Source organism: Dromaius novaehollandiae, chromosome 21, assembly GCF_036370855.1.
Source record: "Dromaius novaehollandiae isolate bDroNov1 chromosome 21, bDroNov1.hap1, whole genome shotgun sequence".
Classification (NCBI taxonomy): domain Eukaryota; kingdom Metazoa; phylum Chordata; class Aves; order Casuariiformes; family Dromaiidae; genus Dromaius; species Dromaius novaehollandiae.
Genome location: NC_088118.1, coordinates 4,819,641 through 4,840,092, shown reverse-complemented (window position 1 = coordinate 4,840,092; position 20,452 = coordinate 4,819,641). Strand labels below are relative to the sequence as shown.

The following is a 20,452-nucleotide window of genomic DNA, read 5'->3' as shown; positions in this document are numbered from 1 at the left end:
GCTGACTTAATTCATAATTTACTAAGTTAAAGAAACAGAACCATCATAAGAAACCCATCTGTTTGTTGTTATTTTTATAGATTTAATCTGTTATAAACTGTTTCCTCTCAAACATGTAGCTCTCAATTATCCTCAGTTACTCAATGTATTTTTCAACAGCTTCTGGCTAATAACAGATTGTCTGCATGAACAGCCAGTACTTGGTTTGCATTTCCTTGTCCTCGGTGAAGCTCCAAAATTTTGGCCTTGCTGTGACAATGATTCACTAACAGATAACAGAGCAACAGTTGAATAATTAGCAATGTATCTTTACATAATTGATATATTTGGTGCATGTTTTTACTCTCTTTCTTACCATCAATGGACTATTTTTAGCTCTCTTTCTGGCCAGTCTGCCAAAGTCTCCTCTGCACTTCAAAAAGAGAAATATGGGTGGCATTAAGATCATCAAATGAGACTGTTTATTTTTAATGTTTCATAGAGATGCCTGTATGTTCAGCATGTTTAAAAATGATCTGGTTGTGACAGGCCAGTAACTGATTAATCTGAAAGATGCAACTGCTAGATCAGACGATTTAAAGGAAAAAAAAACCAACAAAAAACCCCAGAAACACAGATGATCATATTTAAAATGCTACACATGCAACTGTTGACATTTTTAAAAATTCAGTATACTAGAACTGATTCTAAAACTTAAAAATTATTAAAATACAGACCACCTTATATTTTTGTGGGATGGTAGATTAACACATGGTAGTAATAGCTCATAATTAAACAGTTCACGTAATTTCTGCCTTGAAGATATCCCTAATCATTTCAAATTACTTATAAGATATGAAGGGTTCTGAAAGCAGCTACAACTTGCTTCTCCTTCTCATGTCTGTCTTGCAAAGTTTCCAAGGATGCAATCTGAGGTAAATGATCTCTTAAAATCTGTGACGGAACTCTTTCATCTTTCACCTCTTCATCTGGTTGTGTTGTTGTAAAAGTTTTTGGTCTAGGAATCTTCTTAGCATATTCCAGAGCCTAAAAATATGAAAAATATGAAGATTGAGATAACTGTGAAACTTAAAAGAATAACTGATCGAGACTTCTAAACTGCAAGAAAACTTAGGTGTTTCTACATCGAGTCAAATTAATAGCCCTCCTAATCCCCATCTTGTTTATCTGAGTGTTCAGTATTAGATGCTTCTGCAGGAGACCTCTGCAGTGTGCAATACAACACACCTCAAGGAGATTTGCATTCTGACGCTCCCCTCCGGAGCTCATCTTACACAATGAAGCATTAGATTTCAATAGCTTTTTACTTTAAAAAGAAAATGCATCACTAGTCTAATATGTTTATAAACATAAAGATTTTTAATTTCATTAAGCTCTTGTCCTTGTCTTGAATCTGCTTTCATAGAATCGTTGCCAAATTCTTTTTAGTTAATTTCAAAGGTAATATGTTTCTGAACAAGAGAGGTTTTCTGAACAAGTGAAGATGGTATTAAACATTCCAGCCCTTAACAGATAACTCGTTTAGAGGAAAACAAAGAGCTACCTCTCACAAAATACCTCAAGCTCTGTTGTAACAATGCACACTGTATTGTGGCTGGAAATTTCTTTACTAGTAACACTTAGTCTGTCCAGAAGCCACACTTAAAATAATGAGAATATGAAGAACAGTGTGAAATAAACCATGATTTTAATTCTTTTCTACTGCAGGCACTCTGAATGTGTCTATGCTGAACAAACATAAGGAGTGAAAGGAGGGCAGCAATGGAGTATAGACAGGGACAGCACATCCTGAAGAACTGCACTTGCCACACTGGCAGACCAGTTTTGTTTTTCATACGCTTGTCCTTGTATGCATTTCTGTAGCAGCAAGTAGGTAAACTTTCACATATGCATGTGAGAAGGAGGCAGAGACTGCATTGTGCAAACAAGAAGTCTGTAAGCTCTGTTGAAACAGCTTAGCCTCTACTGCCTGATAGTCTTAACTGTCAAAAACAAAAGAAAAATGTGAGTACTCAAATGGTTGATCTAGAACTGACTTGTGCCTCACTGAAGCTGATCAGAGCCATGTAGAAAGAGGTACGCAAAGCAGATATCTGGAGGATTGCCAAATAGTGTGGAAAGATGTATGAAACCTGCAAGGTTGCCTTGCACAGGGAGTGGGAATAGTCTTAGAGAAATCCTGAAACTGACAGCACCTTGGTTTAAACTAGGATGTCTTTCTGTATCTGTGTTTCAGCTAGACATATTGAGAGACACCTGTAAAGTCTCAAGTGGATGTTGCATTATCTCATGTTCTTGGTGAAAGAGACAGTCAGGCAAGTCTTCTGAAGGGGCTGAACAAATCAAAAATCCAAGGCTCTTCTGACATCTGAAGAGTGTAGTTCCATCTCTCTGTGGTTTATGTGAGGTTTGAACAAGTAATGGAATAATTAAACTGTTATTAAACTCCAAAACTGTTCTTTTCTGAGGTAAGCAGTTCTCATTCATCCCCGTGGAGAAATATCTGTTAGTGTGCCTTCAGCACCTGGTAGGTGAGCTCCTGAAGAACTGGTCTGATGGAATATATGCCATTTACTGTCTGAAAAAGGCAAAACAGTGTTCCCTTTGTTTATGTATGGCACTGTCATGTCATCAGACATTACTCGTTTGGGCTATTTCTGAAGGGCAGTGAAAGCGAAGGCAACATTGTACAGGCTTGAAAAATAAGACCAATTACTGTAGCTATGCAACTGAAGTGACAGGAGTTTGTGAGTGGGACTGACAGGCAGGTAGATTACAGACTAACAAGAAGATTGCTCTGCTCTGCAGGTCGTATGGCCTTTGCTGCTGCTGTGAGGCAGAGCATGTGCTGTACTTGCTCATGGAGATCATGCTCCTCTTTGTTCCACACCCCTCTTCCTCCTGGAAAATATCACCTAGCTAGTTAGGCCAAGTTGAGTGGTGATAGCACAGATGGAGAACTGCATGGACTGAACACTGCTGCTGTGTTCAGAAAAAATACGCAGTTCTTGATAAACATCTGTACCCATAACAGAAGAGAGGCAGAGATGAGTACTTGCGAATGTCCTATGGAAGCAGAAGTCCCTAGTGTTGTTTAAAGAAAAATCAAAATGGAGAAACGATGTTAGCATACTTGGAGTTACATTTCTTGCTTTTCTTTTTCTTTATGCAAAGTCTGGGATCTCTCCCTGCACGCATTTTAAAAGGACCCTCTTCTTACCTTTTGTCTTGACACTGAGGATGTAACCTTGGGTTTTGTAGGCAACCTCTGAACAGAAGCAAGGCTTTTCATGTTGTGTTCCCTAATTTGCTTTGCATATTCCTTTTGTTGCTTTAACTTCTCTTTCTGACAAAAGGGAAAAAGTGTACAGTTAATTAAATGTCTCAGTGGATCCATCAATGAAACACTTTTGCCACGGAAGTCTTCCATTTATCCCCCTGTTGCTGTTTAACCTGGCTATACTATTGATCATTCCTCAGCAGAACACATCAGGAAATTTCTGATAAATAACACTGTTTTCTGAGTCACTCTTCACTTGCAAGAGCTCTTTCTTGGATTGTATCTACGATAGAGCTCGATGGAAATGCAGCAGATGGCATCTTTATTCTCAGGTGATTGCTTCAGTATATCAGTTTCATTCCAAAATGGCTGTGCTAATTTATGTCCACTTCTGCAATGACTTCTAAAATCTCTGTACTTTCTTTTAAGGCCTTGAATGACCTGCTTTGTTTATTTAACTGATATCCTATCTTTTTATATTTCCAACTATTCATTGTGCTCAAATTCAGCAGTGTGCTCTGTCTCTCCCCAGTTACCAGTGAATGTCAATTATTTTCTTGTCAAGGCAGTAGTACTCTGTTGACATGACAGGCTACATAAGTGTTACGAAAGTGTTAAAGATGCACAGAACCATGCACTATGCACCACTCCATCCGTTCCAATTTGAGATGTCTAATCTATTTCACTTGCTGCAAGGCTGAAGAAATCACAAGAGTTTCTCAATTACTCCAACAGGATGATCATTTTATCATTTTTGCTTCCTGCTGTCCTATGAGGTTTATATAAAGAATGCCATCTAAAGCACCTGTTGTCTGATGACTAGGGTCTCAAAGCATGCAGGATATGACTGGTAACACCTCAGATAAACAACTGCTACCAGAACCTCCTTACTAGCAGAGAACAGGTCAAATGATGCTAATTGTTCAGATACTCATTCTGAACAATCCGTTTCCTTTTCAACAGGGTAATACCTGACACTTGCTTAACAGTAAGTAAAATTCATCCAGCTATTTACCTCTTGCATTTACACTACTTTTATATTTTTTCGCTTTCACTTTGAAGGTTAGGCTGTGCTAACTTCCGCACTGGGAATGATAATGCAACTCAGTCACATGACTGTGTATGTGATTTCATGATCTGCAATTAGTTCTGCTGAGTTCTGTGAACTAATCCCTGTTTCTGGGACTACAAAACTAGAGGGCTGAAACTATTCCACAATACAGTCGTCTTTCCTTCTATTTGAATTTCCCTTTAGGAACTTGAGCTAGACTGTGAGTCAAGGACATAACGTACCAGACGAACACAAGTTACTGTCTCAGCAGTGATTTCACTGCCTTTCTCCCCTATCTAATGTCACTTGGCACAACTGAAAAGCAGACCATATCACGGGGACCACCTACCTTCTCTTTCATTGATTCATAGTCAGGTCCAAGGCCTCCAAGTTTCACATTCAGATTCCCGTGGGCTTTTGAACTATATGGCTGAAAAACAAACAGCAGTGAGATTTTCCTCTATATGATTTCATAGAGAGCATAATTAAGACAAGTCTTGTAGTGGACACCCAACAGAAGAGTTCAAGTTCCAGTTTCAACCTTGGCTCTGGCATTGTTTCATTTCATGGACTGTAAGTGATCAAAAAGATTGAATTAATTGCAAAAATCAAATTACAACATCTTTCCTTTGAAACTAGGTAGATAATTGCCAGTCATCAAAATTACAAAGCAATACTTTCTCCATCAAAAATGACCTTCCTTGAGCTTTATTTTTAAGCAGCTTAAAGGGACCCATTTGACACTTACTAGAATGAAATTCCAGAGAAACTGTTATAAGAGAAGCAGGGAAAAATACCTGATTTTGGCAATAAAAAAAAGAACAGGGAAATATTATTGTAATAATAACCTTTCTTCATTCTCAAAATTGCAATGTAGTTGAAAACAGTTGCTCACAGAAAGCTGAAAAATACCTGCCTTGCAGCATAGCAAAAGCTTTACAATTGCGTAGGCAAAAAGGAAGATGAGTGATGGGTGATGTCACTAGAATCATGAAGTAGTGCAGACACACACACACACACACACACACACACACACATCTATGTGCAAATAAAAAAATGCATTTTTTTCAAACAAAGGACATGTTCAAGATAAACTCAACTATAAAGAAGCTAAATCTATGCACTAAAATTTCTATTTGATGTTTCACTGTGTCAGCTATCCCTCCTATTTTGTGATATATTTACACCTCTTTTTTTAATTGGAGGTCCTGAGGAGAGTTAATCATTTTGCTGTATACAACAAAATCAGGCTTTTCACACTCCTCATGTATTTTGGAAGCCAAAATGTGCATACGATGAGTATGACTGGTGCATTTGTTTATCGTGAAAAGCTGGATCGTTCTGTGAGACATAAACAGTCCTATTCTCCATAGCATTCCTCAGATACGAAGTGTGAGAAACCTACTGAAAATGCAGAACAGAAACAATGGTTTGAACTCAGGGAAGCAGAAAGGGAAGGAAATCTGCCCTGCAGTTACTATCATAATCCAGCTAATTCTTCTTAGAGTCATTCAAGCAGCAATACACAAACTGCCTCCTAGATGAAGCACATGAGTAATTATTCCAGCTTAGCTTGTCTGCCCTGAGACATGGAGCTAACTTCTTAAACATTTAATTTGTCATGGACACACAGGGATATATCTATGCTGCTCCACTGCATCTGTGTTAACTGGGTACAGTATGAAATCTGGACACACAGAAAAGACAAAAAGAATCCAATTTTAATAAGGACCACATTGGGATTGTCAGCAGACTTGTAATAATGTTTATGCTGTTAGCTTTGTAAATCCTCTAAGTTTGGTGTTGTTCAGTTTGATTCCCTTGGAAACCGAGAGATTTGAGTTGGCTAGCAAATGGGCATGACCAGGATAATGGTTTGCTCAGATCTGAGGCCTGGCTACCTGCTGCTTTATACAAATAGCTTTATTTTAAATCATTTTATCACTGGAATAACTTAAAGGACAAACACTGCTCTGTGTGTTCTTAGAGCTAATCAAGTCTGAAAGTGATGTTGGAAGAGGCGATGGTGAATTGCCTCGTTCTCGAGATCAGAATGATGTGGTCAGAAAAATTACTAGCAAATACCTTCAACCTCAGTGTCTGTTTCCACCGTAGTTTGTTGGTTTTCAGTGCTCCAGGCAAGTTACTGTGTGTCAGTTTGCACTCTATGAAAACAAAATAGTTCCCAGTCCCTACTCCTTTTTGTGTGAAGACCTTTGGGTTATTACAGAAAAATATTAAACAGAGGAGGAAACAAATGTAAAACTATCTTCCAATCCATGTCTATTTTCTTACCTTCTTGTTGACTTTAAGCTGTTTTTGCTTTTCCATTTGCATCAGATATCCTTCCGAGTTGCTTCGGCTTATTTTCACTTGACTTCCTTCACCTCTCTCTGCATTTAGCTCTGAACCACTTTCCAGCTGTGGGATTATAGGTGGAAGTAGGCTGAAGAAGTGCCTGTCAGCTAAGTGAGCTTCTGTCAAGTAAGTGATTTCTTGGTGGTGTTGCTCCATGGTTTTCATAAGTTGGGAAGCTGGACAAGGGGCTGCTGGTGAACTATAAGTAGAAGAGAGGGAAGGCCTCAAAAAAGAAAGACATAAAAAAGATCTTCATTTGTTAATACCTGATAGCTCAACAGGCAATCTGTATATAGAATCATCCTCGCTCAGACAATATAATGGGAACATGAAGATGGAAACATGGGAATTTCGCAACGACTTCCTTTGCTTACACCCAAGTGCATGGAGACTGTATAAATTAAATGGAAAAATTATAGATGGGGAAATTTTCAGCTTGATGCAAAGCTAGCTTAAGTCAATGGAAACTGCCTTTAAAGGGCTTTGGATCAGACCTGCTAAGAGTTGAAAGGAATAATTCTTTGCCTATTTAAAATAAAACTTTCATTTTCATCAGGGCAAGTGAAATTCTGCATAACTGATTTTAGATGTTCATGCCCTTTCCATGTCAAGAGGGTCCAAACTTTTTTCTCAGAATTTTTGCACAAAAACTTTTGACTTCTATGGTAATATGGTATGCCTAGAATGACTATCAAACCAGTAAAAACACCTCTGGCTACCCATAATGGCAAAGGTCGATGACTTTTAAAACCTGGGTGGCAACCCAGAACAGGCACTGGAGTGACTCTGGACATTCACCCCAGAAGGCAGGTTTTGATATAACTCTCTGCAGGTAGCACTAGACTTAGCTTATGCACTTGTCTCTTTACGAACTTGTTTTTAAGTTTCACTTCTAGTCTTTCCGAGGGAAACTTTCAATCACAGAAAATTCTGCCTGCAAGAATGCATGGAATATAGAAACGTTATTTTCCAGTAACATATTTTAAAAGTAAATAGTAATAATGAATCTATAAGTTAGCAATAATCTATAGCGATAGATATATCACGTAAGACCTTAATACTTTGGACTTATTTTTTGTCCATCTCTAATTTATCTGGGCATCATAGCTTTATGATAATATTGTGATTATCCTTACCATAAACTACTGATAGCATAGTTGTGATAGTTTTTATCCGCGTAAATGTGTCTTTTGCAATCCTGAGGTGACACTTGATCCTTTAACAATTCTTGAAAATTAGCATTGTAAATAGATGAATTATTCCTCTGATTTGGGTGTGCTAGATTACTGGTACAGTCATTTCTTGGAAAAAGTGGTAAAATGGCATGATTGTATAAATGTTGCTGATCATGTGGAAGTCTGTTTGGAGGACCAGGATGATATTTCTCCCCACTGGTGTATGCAGGAAACATGAACTCTACCGGGCTAAATCTATGCAGTGTTGGATGAAGAGGATAGGTAGATGTGACAAAATCCTGATTAACAAAATGTCTTGAATTTGGGAAATTATTTAAATGAGTAGTACCAGGGCCAATAGAAGGATCTGGACATAGCCATTTCTGCAGTGCACTGCTGTTGTCTTGCTCTGCTGCCTGTGTGGGAGCAGTCTGAAATTCTGATACTTGGAGGTGTCTGTGGTGCCAAGACTTTGATTCTGCTGGTCTTCCTGGTGGCTGTTGGCTATCATTTCTTGGGAAAGCTCTCCCTTTGAGACTCTGGTTGGATTTTATTTTATTTCTCTGAGGCTGCTTATTTTGGTGATCCTAAAACAAGTTATCAAAAGTATGGTGAATTTCAGCGGTTGCCATTGTATATGTGCATTAAAATCAACAATCTGCAAGTGTATGGGTAATTTTTCCCTATTATAATACCTTTCATGTAGCTATTTCTCAGCATTCTGCCAACCTTGTGCCTGATTAACTAAAGTTTTGATTAGATTACATCTAGAAGAGGTTTTCCAACCTAAACTATTCTATGATTCTAACTCAGGACAGCATTCCTATTTCAGATGGCCCTTTAATAGTTGTATAAGTTACAGTGAAGTTGAGTTCTGAACATGTACTAAACTTTGAACATGTGTTGATGTGGTGCCTTGAACATGCATGAAGAGGTTGGAGTATATAATCTCTAGTGCTTTTAAAAATCTGGGATGTCTGGAGCCAGCCAGACCTGTTTGAACTATGCTCTCATTACGCTGTCAGCTAGTAAGGGGTTACGGTGACGTTTTATATGGCTGAACGAGCTTCGGGATGGAAACTTGTTTTAAAAGCAAGCTCTTAGCAGAGAGTGAAGTGTAAAAGGAAAAGCTTCTGTGCCCCAAAGTCTAGTGCAGTACAGAGAACAGTCTCATTTTGTGCCATTTGTAAAGTTTTAGGTTTTGAATTAATAAAACATGCCCTGATAGAAGGACCTGAAAGAGACTTAGGTAGGGCATTGGTCCTCATAACTAAAATAACAGTTCCTTAGCACATTGGTCATGACTTAGGCCAGTTTGCACAAGGCTGATTAGAGCCATCAAATTCACTCCAGGCAGGTCGTATCTAACCCTGACTTAGTAAATTACGCTCATGGCTAGACTAGATGATGGCCCGGCCTAGAGTTAATCCAAAGTTGAAAACCATACGCTAGTAAAGAACAGAACCACAGATTCTCTTCAGGTGCTGCACAAGTGGATAGTGCTGCACAGGCAATGCATAATACTGCATCGGGACTTCTCGATGGCCTGAGATAAATTGTGCAGTGGAACACTATAAAAATGGCTCCTTACGGATGCAGACCATATCTGATAAATGATGTCCTGGCAATATCAATTAAGTGAGCTTTATCTGAACGAGGTGCAAAAATGGGTGAGCTAGTACATCAGCCTTAAATGCTCAGGACTACTCATTTCTAATCCTTCAGACAAGTGGCAGTTCACTGTCAACCACCTGGGGAAAATGTTTCAAAAATCACATCAGTTCTGTTTTCTTAGATTCTAATGAAAATAAATTGTAGTAAATTTCATAAAGAGATGGTTTGTACACTCTGCTAGACTGGAACACAGTAGAAACACATTGATGTCAATGATTTGAATGATTTCATTTCTAAACCAAGCACTCCTCCCTGCAGGTCCTGCAAAACATTATCCAAATGATAAGAAATAAATTAAGAAATAAATTAAGAATTAACTAAGAATTTAGGCACAACATGATTACTCTCTTCAGCTGAACAGATATACTCTAAATCTGGAGTTTGTTTAAGAAGCATCACTTTCTAATTAAAACATCAGGTGCTGCCCCTTTGCAGGAAAGACATGGCTTTCCTTCTAGGTAATGTACAAACCCATTCCCAGTCCATTTAATCTTTGTCAGCACTGAAATCCTCCATTTCATCCTCCTGTCTCTCTAGGGTTCTTTTGTTAGCAACACTTGCAATCACTACATAGCGTACACACTCAGAATAACTGCTTAATGGTAGGTATTAAATCCACATATAGAGAAGAATGTTTTGGTGAAAGCTTTAGCACTGGGGAATCCTGACTCCTGGTGCCAAGATGATGATTTGTTAGCTCAACCTCTGCAGTAACGATTAGTGCTCTGGCATACTGTGCCACCGGTGGAAAGTATGAACTGCTGCCAAACTGAGACTAGGCCAACGTTTTCTCATTCAGATGGAATGAGCAGCCCTGTAAAATACCTCCTTCATTCTGAGATTTCAGATATAAAGCAAATCTCTTGCAATGAATAGCAGCATAAAATCTTGTTTGCCCTTTCAAGAAGTGCAGCTTCCAGTCTTAAGTGAACAGCAGGGAATTTAAACAGTCTGCCTGAATTACTTCAAATACATTTGATACAAAGATAACAATTAGGTTTGCTAATAATAATTCTAGTTGGCTTGAAGTTCTGGTTCTGAAGTGCTTGCTTTTTCACCAGTGATGAGAGCTGGTCTCCTCTGTTACTGCTCCAAAGACTATCCATTGTATTGGTTTGAAAGGCAAGCATAAAACAGGTCTATAGACTTAACTGTAAGCAGGAGGTCACCACAAGTCCTTCTACCTGTAACATTTTCTGTTTTACGGTAACCTCTTGATGTTCACTGGACTTTTAGGGGACAAGCAATACAAGAGTAGTTAAGTTCTAGCTCATAATCCTCATGAACCATCAAAAATGACCATGTACTACTTTGCGCTTTTACATTACTGTTAACCAAGTAATGTCCTCGGTAGATGCCATTCTTTAAGCTCAGAATTTCTTGGGATTAGGAGATCTATTCTGTTTTTAAAACATTCAATATATAAAGCAGCATAGGCTTTAAATTTTTTTGGATTATCTGAGTGAGTGATTCTCTAAGGATTCATATTCAGTAATTGATATTTTAAAAGAAATGAGCCCTACAGACTGAAATATTCAAACTGATACGTTTTTACATATATATTTCAACAATCATGTTTTATCAAAAAGGAACCTTGAGCCGCTGTGACTTCAGATACCATTTGTCTTCAGGATCCATTTTCGTGTTCTGAAATGGTAGGACATTCTGAACTGGTTCTTCATCAACAGCTTTAGCATCTGCAGCCTAAAAAAGCAAGAATGTTTATGGCCTCATACAAAGATGGCCCGGCCGGATAAAAGTATTTAAAAGTCTTGGGGGAAGAAGAAGAGAAATAATTTGTATCCTAGTAAAGCTGAAATGGTAAAGTTAGGCATTAAATAATAGATAAGAAGAAAATGAATAGCTAAATAAAGATCAAATGAAAAAGAAGCAGAAAAACAAGTAACAGTAGTATGGCAGTAGGGGATATTTCTTCTGCTTTTAAAGGGAATAGAAGAAAAGAAAATTGCAGGAAGCATGCAGCATAGAAATCCACTTGTAACAGACACTCTCAAATGTCTGGGCTTCTCAATTTATATAGGAGTCAGTAGATGTACCTACTAACAAAAGAGCAACCAGACAACTGCCATTGTCCAGGCAATCAGCCAGTGTACCACGGCATTAATGGATGATATACACCATAGCAAGGTCTTGAACAACAGAGTCATGCGGAAGAAAAAGATGGCAAAACACAGTAATGTTGGTAGAAAGGTATACGGAGTAGCCACGTAAACAAAACATCCAATGCATATAGCTTGACAGCAATATCAAACAGTTTGTGCAAAACAGCAAGCCCACATACAAGAACAACATCTTTATATGGCCACAGTCGTGGTGGCCCAATGGCTAGAAATCAAACCTGAGCAATTATTCAAGGGTGGCTGGTGACACTACATATTTTGAAGCCAATAAATACCCTTGTAAATATGACTAAATGCAGAATATTTTTTGAGACTCAAGTTTTTCAATATGTTTTTTCAATCTATACAATTTCATGAAAAAGAATGCTTTTTCCCCCCTTCTGTTGTGCCACATTATCCTGCTAAGTACTACAGCAGGTATGACCTCAAATCTGTGTGCAGTCAGACAGCCTCATGATAAAGAGACTACAGATAACTATGTGCTAAGCCAATGCTTGTGGTAGGAATATATATATGCATCACTGCAGAGTGACACTGGCTAACACAGGAGAATTCACACTGAGAAGATATTTGTGACCAAGAGAATTATTAACAGAAAATTATCATGGTGAAATTGGCATGAAGAAAGTGTTTAATCCTTTCGGGGAGCTGAGCTTAACATCTTTGGGCTGGGAGAACTAGGAAAAGGTAGGGAGAGTTTATTGCAGACATTTCAGGTGAATCACACTGCTAAACCCTAAATCACCAAATGGTGATGCAGATTCTGTTGGTCTCTAGAAAACTTAACAACTCACAAGTTCCTACATAGGTTTCCTGAACTGTGGCTAGACACAGCTTTGCAGTCAGGAAGATGTTTTTGGTGGAACCAACTGACTCACTGTATTGATAGTTTGCTGGGCAGGTAAAGCATACTTCTACATTATCTCTTTGAAAGAGGAACAGGACACAACCTCTGCCAGCATTTTTTGTGAACTATTCTATTAATACCAATCAAATTGAGAAAATGATCAAATGAAATTGCATTTTGAGCATCATAAGCTGTGTAATGCCTATTCTGTTAAATTGAGGCCCATAATTGCTTCTCTACTGAAAAGATACAACAAAGACAGCAATCATGGCATGTCATTATCCCAGACTAGAAAACCGGCCTTTGCAGTGAGGACTTCAAAGGCTTGTGCTTCTCGAATTGCATTTGGCTGCTATTGTTGAAGCGCAGGCAATCTTGATTAGGTGTTTACACTGAGGTAAGGCGCAGTGCACAGAGAGTCTGAGTGCCTTGGTCTAGAGCCATTAAAAAATTGTACATTATGTTCCTTGCTTTGAAGTAAGGGGCTTGTAGGTAGGAAAGCAACTCATATTGAGTACAGCTGAGCTAGATTGGGCTGCTACCTCTCTCTCTTTCTATCTCTCTCTCTGTCAAAGAAACTCATCACCAGGTTCTTAAAGAATCAGGCAACACTGCAAAGAACTTGATGTTTTATAAAATGCTGTGTAAATTAGTAAACATACAGATCAACACACATTTATGGTATGTTTTGGTACATACCTCTGTGCATAAAGATAGCAGTCTCTAATAGCTGTAAACCTTGCAAGAACAAGCCTGCAAATATTTTACCCAATGCTTTGTTAGTTAAATAAAGCTGTATGTAAACTACTTACTTACTTTAATGTACACACTATTTCATAACCACAATACCTGTCAGCCAACTGTGATCCTATCAATAGAGAGAGCTTCAACATCCTGCAAAGCTCAAAATAATCCAGTTTAGGAAAAAGAGCATTCAGAATGTGTTCCAGTGCTCCAGCAGATGTCTGACTTGCTTGCTTTTCTGCATACTTGCACTTTTGATAAATTTTTTCAGGTGAGGTAACTGGCCTAACATAGAAGACTTAACTGCTGAACTGAGAATCATGAGCCTTGAGACAAGGTTTGGATTTCTTTGTGTGCTGTCAACAACCACCTAAAAATACTTTTTAAATGGCTTCCTCCCCCCAAACCCCGATGGGCCACTATGTTTCATGGGAGCACCATGTTACCCTCACTAGTGCTTGCTGTCTCCTGGTCTGTAAACTTGTTGGAGCCTAAGGCTTTGGACACCACTTCTCCTTCACTTCAAGTGAAACAGAGTAACTAAGACTGTGGACTCACTGCTGTAAGGCAGCTATACGTGATGCTGTAGGACCTTTTATAAAACTCCCTCTTCAGTTACACCCACAGCATGAATGGTATTTTTCCTCCTGTCTCCCAAGAGGTTTCCCTTCCCAGTCACACTGATACTGTTAGACTTTCACCCAGACAGTGTTGATTCAAGAGCAAACCAGCTGTGAATGAGTTTAGCCTAGAAGCTGGTTTTCCGATAGTTAGAGGAGCGACATACTGAAAGTCCTTTTTAACAGGGGCAACTATACTAACTAGTTTAAAGAACAGTTTGGGTTTGGGAAGAATTCACTGATGTGCTTCCTGGTGACAGCAGCAGAGGGTTTTGGTGATTGATCAAATCCCTTTTCACACCCTCTTCTTCTTCTTTTCTATTTTTTTATTTTTAAGTCTCAGTTCCAGTGCATGCTTGTGCATATGACCTCACAGAAGCTGACAGTGGTGTATAGCGTTTGCTAACGGAACATCACGGCCTGCAGGCCAGCTTTGGTCAACAGGATGCTTCTATCAGGCCTTCCTTCACCCCTCCAACAAGATGGGGCAATGGCTGTCTTGACTAAGAACCGGAGAAAACTACTTCTTCCTCTGCCTACCCCCAGCGAATACTAAGCTAGCTGACAGCAACCATTGATGTCGGTCGCATCTCAGCTTGCTGAGGAAAGAAACACACCTTCTCTGTACGCATGTGTTGCAAGGCTCCTGTTTTGTCACAGCTCTGCTGGAGACAGCAAGGAATGTGAAAACTAGGATTCAGTCTCCATGGCTACTTCAGCAAGGGAATCTTATAACATTGTTCCGGTTTTAACAGAGTTGTTTCTATTAGGTATCTTTGCATAGTGTCTACGCAATGAAGTTCTGATCCCTGGCTCCAATACTTACATATGAAACATCTTTAGAATTCCCCAAATAGTAAACATAATCATATCAACATAGCTTTAATTAGCATCAATCTACACTAATTATTTTCACCGTCAACTAAATTATAACTGAAAAAAACAAGTGCTCTTAATAGCTCTGCGAGAAAAGAGCTTGTCCACTGTTGCACTCATTGTAATGTAGTCAGCAGATGCCCTCTAGTGTTGGGTCAACTGTTCATTAGCCTCCAAGAATGTGTCACTTGAAACAAAGTCTCAGCAGTTTTGTAAATTAGGAGTTTTCTGTGCTACAACTCAGTGTAATAATTCAATTATTTCCACCTTCCCCCATTATGCATAATGCAGAGCAAGTAAAAGCAACAAACTCATGTACAAATTGTTTATTAGGAACTTGAACTACCTTTCCACTTAATTTTTAATATAAATCAAACATAAGACTACTAGGCTCTCCAAATCCAACTACTGTGCATTACTAGCATCTACTGGCAGATTCAAAACGTAAGTTTTGCTCTGGCTGATGTAACTGATGACGTGTCAATTCTTCTATAAAGGGCGGACGAGACACTTGTGGGAAATCGTGAGTTATCCATTGCAGGATAGATGGCAAATCTACTTACCTGTCATGCAAACCTGAAAGATCATGCAGATATTCTGTTTTAACCACAGACAGTAGATCAGTTTATACTAATGAGAAAATGTGTGGAAATCTCCTACCTGCTCTTGAAGAACTTCTCCTTGCTTTTTACTGTGTAATTGAAGATAAGAATTTCTCATGCGTTTACCTAATCCTAAAGTCCGTTTGTTTTTTGCCACAAAGTCTTTTTTTGCTCTTTCTGGTTGATCTTGAATCTGAAGAGAAAAAGCACTGCTGTACGTACTGGGACTATCTTTGAAATGATAGTCCTCGTCAGATTCCTTCCCTTTAACATATAACCTAAAAGGTTCATTCCTGACCACGGCATTTGGTTCATCAAAGTTTAATACTTCTGTATCAAACTCAAAGGATGTATCTTGTGATTTTGCCATCTGTTGATTCTCTTCTTCTGGGCAGCCATTGGAAAGGAGGTAAAATGGATCTTGTGAAAACTCCACACTGCCTCTTCTAGGAACTTGATGTGCTTTCTTTGCTTCAGAAAATTCTGCTATGTCTTTCTTCCAATTAGGATCGTATCTTAGATTGAAATATTTGTCCACAGACTGCTGTTTCCTATTTAAAAAATAAGCTCAAAATTAGTTATGTATAAATTGCATAAATTATAGTTTTTTTCAGTGTACAACTTAGACTATGACAACCACCCTGCAAACACGGTCAACTGAATTAGTTCAGTGTATAAAGTCATTTTTGTACGACCATTTGCAGGATCAGGATCGAAACCACTTTATCAAACATTTTTTGAGTAAAAAAATTATGCTGAACCTCTTCTTCCTTTTTAATTTTCCTTATCAGTGAATGATAAATTGGTCTAACATTCAGATCACAGTGGAATACAATCTTTATCATAAACTCAGAAGAGAAATTATAAGCACTAACAGAATCAGTTAAAAGCCGAAATGACTGCATCTTATCGCTTCTGTTGTGTCCTTGAAAATGATGTAATCTACGCAATAATATGTGTTGCTCTCTCCTCAGAGACTCTGCTCTTTGAAATAAAAGTGGTATTCGTGGTAAGATCCCTCTCCCAAATCTCAACAGAATTGACTGCCTAAGCGAGAGCAACCTAAGGCTCTGTATTTATATTCTCTCTTCTCATTTCTATGGAACATCAGGATATAGAGTCTGATATTTCAATAAAACTTTCTATGACAGATTTCAAGTAATTTGTCATAAAAAAACCAGGCTGTAATTGAGGTAATCATTCAATAAATACGCCTTGCATTTATGGTACAAAATGACAAATCAGAAAGGTTTGTGGGTTTGTTTTTTTTGTTTGTTTTTAAACAAATGCCCAATTTGTTGTTACTCTATTTGAACAAAGATGGGCTGCCTTTAAAAGAGCACAGTTGAGTCTGTTCATGACTTGTGATCTGATCCAACAGGAGGAAGATCAGCTGTCTGAGCCAGATATATACAGCTTGGCTGCCAGGAGATGGGAGGGTAGAGGCAGGAGTAAGGGGAAAAAGCTTTTAACACTGTTTTTGCTTAACTGGACCTGCAGTATAGCCCTGGTTTCTTAGGCACTGACAAATGGTGAGCCTTTCAAAGTGATATTCCCCAAACTGTGACATAGTTAACCATACTAACACTTCCATAAACCATTTATTGACCCTTTCTAGAGTAGTTACATATGTGCCTATATTGTAAGTGGCACCTAAATAATAATCTCTTTCTCTATCAATCTAGGTAAGCATCTGTGCCCTGGTATCCTGTGTATTAGAGACCAGATGATTTACACCAGTGAAAACGTTGTTATTCATAGCTGTGATACCCACAGGCAAACAGAAATAGGTGACCATGTTTTTGAAATGAGTACAGAAATATGTGATATAATTGTAATGACTCAAATAGCAGAGTATAATTTTAAAGAGTTCTATTGTGCTGAAATGTGTGCACAGGAGCTCAATTGTATTACGCAGGCCAGGTCACCGTGCTGGAACAAAATGAGTGTGAAGAGCTCCTCCATCTCTAATCATCTGCAGACAAAAAGTGCACCTTTTATTCCTCCCCCCAACTTGATATAAAGGTTAGATGGACTCTGTGCTCATCAACAAAAGTGTTGTATGTAGACAACAGATGCAGTGTTTCCTCTTCAAATTCCGAGGTTAGTAATGGATGTAGAGAGGGGGTTTCATATGCATATGCCGTGATATTTGCTCTGGTTAATGGACTAGATTTGAGTACTTACTAGGCTAAGTTCAAACAAAATAAAATCAAATTTCCATTTAATGAAGAGCCTCACATTCAGCATAGTATTCAGTCAAAAAAATTACTAAAAATTAGAGCATGTTTCTAGTACAATTAACATCATTTGTACTCACAATAAAATCTTCAATAACTGACCATTTTGCCTGTTGAGGAGGTGAATAAAAGCATGCTATTAATCATTTAGCCTTCATTTGTTTGCCATTTTATTTTAAGTAGACAATTAAATTGAAACTGCACATTATTATTACTTCAGGTTTAATTTAATCCTTTTAAACTTGAGAATTATTTCCAATTTAACAGTGTTAAACCTTTTACGCATATGACAGCAAATTAAATTTTATGTACCAAGTTAATGCTTTTCAAAGAATGTTTAAGGGTGACGGTAACCCTGAAATTTTTAATTTTAGATGTATGTAGTTATAGAACAAAACTGCATTTATTCAACCCAACAATTTTGCCTGTAAGTTTCCTACGCAAAGTGGCCTAGTTTGCTCCGCACAGGTCTTTTTGCAAGGAATGAAGAAAGTATGTGTCAATACCGGTCTTCGCTTTCTCTCATTTTCACAGCCCAGGTTCAGGAACCTTCTAGTCCATGACCTGAGACAGCACCCAGCACACACCGCTAAATACTGCAGTTCCTGATCCACAGCCCATTACTGTTGTTGAACTCCTTCCATTGACTGCAGTGGGTTCTCAATCAAGCAGACGGGAATAAGAGCGGATCTACGTTTAACAGGCCTTTACCAGCAGGAGACCAGTCAAATGCTCCACCTTTAGCTTACTGGCGCTGCCTAAGAGTAAGGGTTAGCACAGATCAGCTCAAGACTTCCTACCTCCTTGCCTTTCTCTCTGAGAGGCAGAGAGGCATGTAGCAATCACCTTTGTATGTGATGTCCAGAGCCAGGATGTGGAGAGCCTGCATAGGTACGTGTGGGATGTTCTCGCTTACACCTTTCCTTCCTACAGCGGTGTTTTAGCATGGATAATAAACAATTGGGGCAATGTCGGAGAGATGGGTGTAATAATTACGAATGTGAGTACGAAGAAACGGTACAACTTTGTGTATCACTTAGTCCCTAGGGGTCCTTACTAGCACCATGACCATAAAAATTGGTCTTGGAGATGTAATGTACGCTCTGAGAAATGTAGGCTTTAGCTTTAAAGTGTCAGAACTATTACACCCCTCTAGTAAAATCCTATGCCTTACCTTCCATTACTACCATTCTTTTGCATTCCAGTTGTATATCGATCTGTGTCACACTTAGCTCCTTCTTGCTCTTTTAAACTTGTCTCCTCCAAGCTATCTTCTTCTAAGCTGTCACTCTCCAACTCATCTGAAGACAGTCCTACGAGTTCTTCATTTTCACGAATCCGCTGCTGGAGTTCTAGCTGATATTGTCTCTCCTGAGCAAGGCTTTCACCATCAGACTCTTCAGAGCCACGCAGAGCTGCAGCTAAGTCTCCTTCACTTACAGATTGTCTTTTCAAATTTGCAGGATAAAAATGTGGTTGCATGAATACCCTTCCAGGAGAATGACTTTCACTCATGCTGCAAATGTGTGGAGAAGAAACTGAAATATACTTTCTATGTGAAGAATTCACTCAGTGTTTTGCACTGATGGTATACAACAGTCCTGCATTTGGAAAATAGGAGAGTAAACAAAGTTGTTGTTCACTGTATGATAATGATTATATTTGTTAAAAGCTGGAATGGCTGGTAATATCATGGGCTTAAGCTCAGAATTTGATCTTCTACAGTTAAAACAATTCTTCACTCTCATCTGTTACTATGAATATTCATTTTCCTTTGAGTAATTAATATCAAGGTCTCTGTATTGCAAATGCATAAGTTACTACTACGAACTGTGCCTTAAATTGAAATATTAGTGGTAGCAAAACTAGTCATGTATACAGTGGCTTATATATATTAAAAAAAATAAAGCTAAGACAAAGTAACAGAATTTTATCTGAAAACTTCTAAGAGGTAATAAAGATTTTTGTGTGTTCTCTTTATCCTACTTTGTTATCACCTTGACATGTAAGCTATCCGAGAGAAAGTGGGGGTGTCAGAGGGGAACACAAGGAAGAATCTTGAAACAATTCCTAATCTAGGAAGGAAATCATTTTGTTTTCATTTCATTGCATTCAAATTTTCATAAGCTACTTGCACCATTGGATACACATGGGATTAAATGATTGGGAGGAAAGGAAAAGGCAGTGTCTTTGAAAAGAAACTTAAATGAGTAGTAGGTTACAGCTCATACCGTTTGGGTAATTCGGTGTGAGCAATCAGCATAAACACAGATATTTATGTTCCCCGAATTTCACTTTAGCAAGCGAAAGTGCCTTTCGGTTAGGCGGGAAACGGCAGTGCCCGCAAACGGAGGCGAGGCCTTGCTCGTCACCCCTGCGTGGGGAGCCCCCTCTCCCGCCCCAAGGCAGGCCCTCGGCCCCCCGAGGGAAGCAGGCCCGGGCAGGAGCCCCCCCAGCTCCCCTCCACCGCCCAGGGCCTCGCCTCACCCCCAGCCCCCTCGGCCCCAAGGGCCTCGCTTCGCCCCCAAACACCCCCATCCCCGCAGGCCCCCCCAGGCCCTCGCCTCGCCCCCCAGCCCGCCACCCGCCCCCTTCACCTGCCGCTGCCGCGCCAGCCCCGGGGCCGCCCGCCGCCCCCCCCGCGGCGTCGCGTCGCCATGGCGTTGCCCCGCGGCCGCCGCGCGGCTCCTACCAACGGGGAAGGTCGTGGGGGGAGCGCGGCGTCCCCCCGCGGGGAGCGTGGTGCCGCCCGGGCCCGCTGGGTGGCGCCTGCCGGGGCCGGGCCGAAACGGGGGGAAAAGGAGGGAAAGAGGGAAAAGCGGCCCGGCGGGAGCCCCCTTCCGC

At 39.5% G+C, this 20,452-nt stretch overlaps 1 protein-coding gene across 1 annotated transcript; it reads right to left on the bottom strand.

Moving 5' to 3' along the window:
• Positions 1-208: 208 nt before the first annotated feature.
• On the bottom strand, positions 209-19,184 carry JHY (junctional cadherin complex regulator). Its single transcript, XM_064524407.1, has 9 exons — positions 18,783-19,184; positions 15,427-15,919; positions 11,132-11,242; positions 8,173-8,451; positions 7,826-8,073; positions 6,627-6,912; positions 4,681-4,761; positions 3,221-3,346; positions 209-1,026 (listed from the first exon to the last, which is right to left on the bottom strand). Exons 1-9 carry the CDS (start codon positions 19,121-19,123, stop codon positions 826-828), a joined length of 2,166 nt encoding a protein of 721 aa, XP_064380477.1. The 5' UTR covers positions 19,124-19,184; the 3' UTR covers positions 209-825.
• Positions 19,185-20,452: the final 1,268 nt, after the last annotated feature.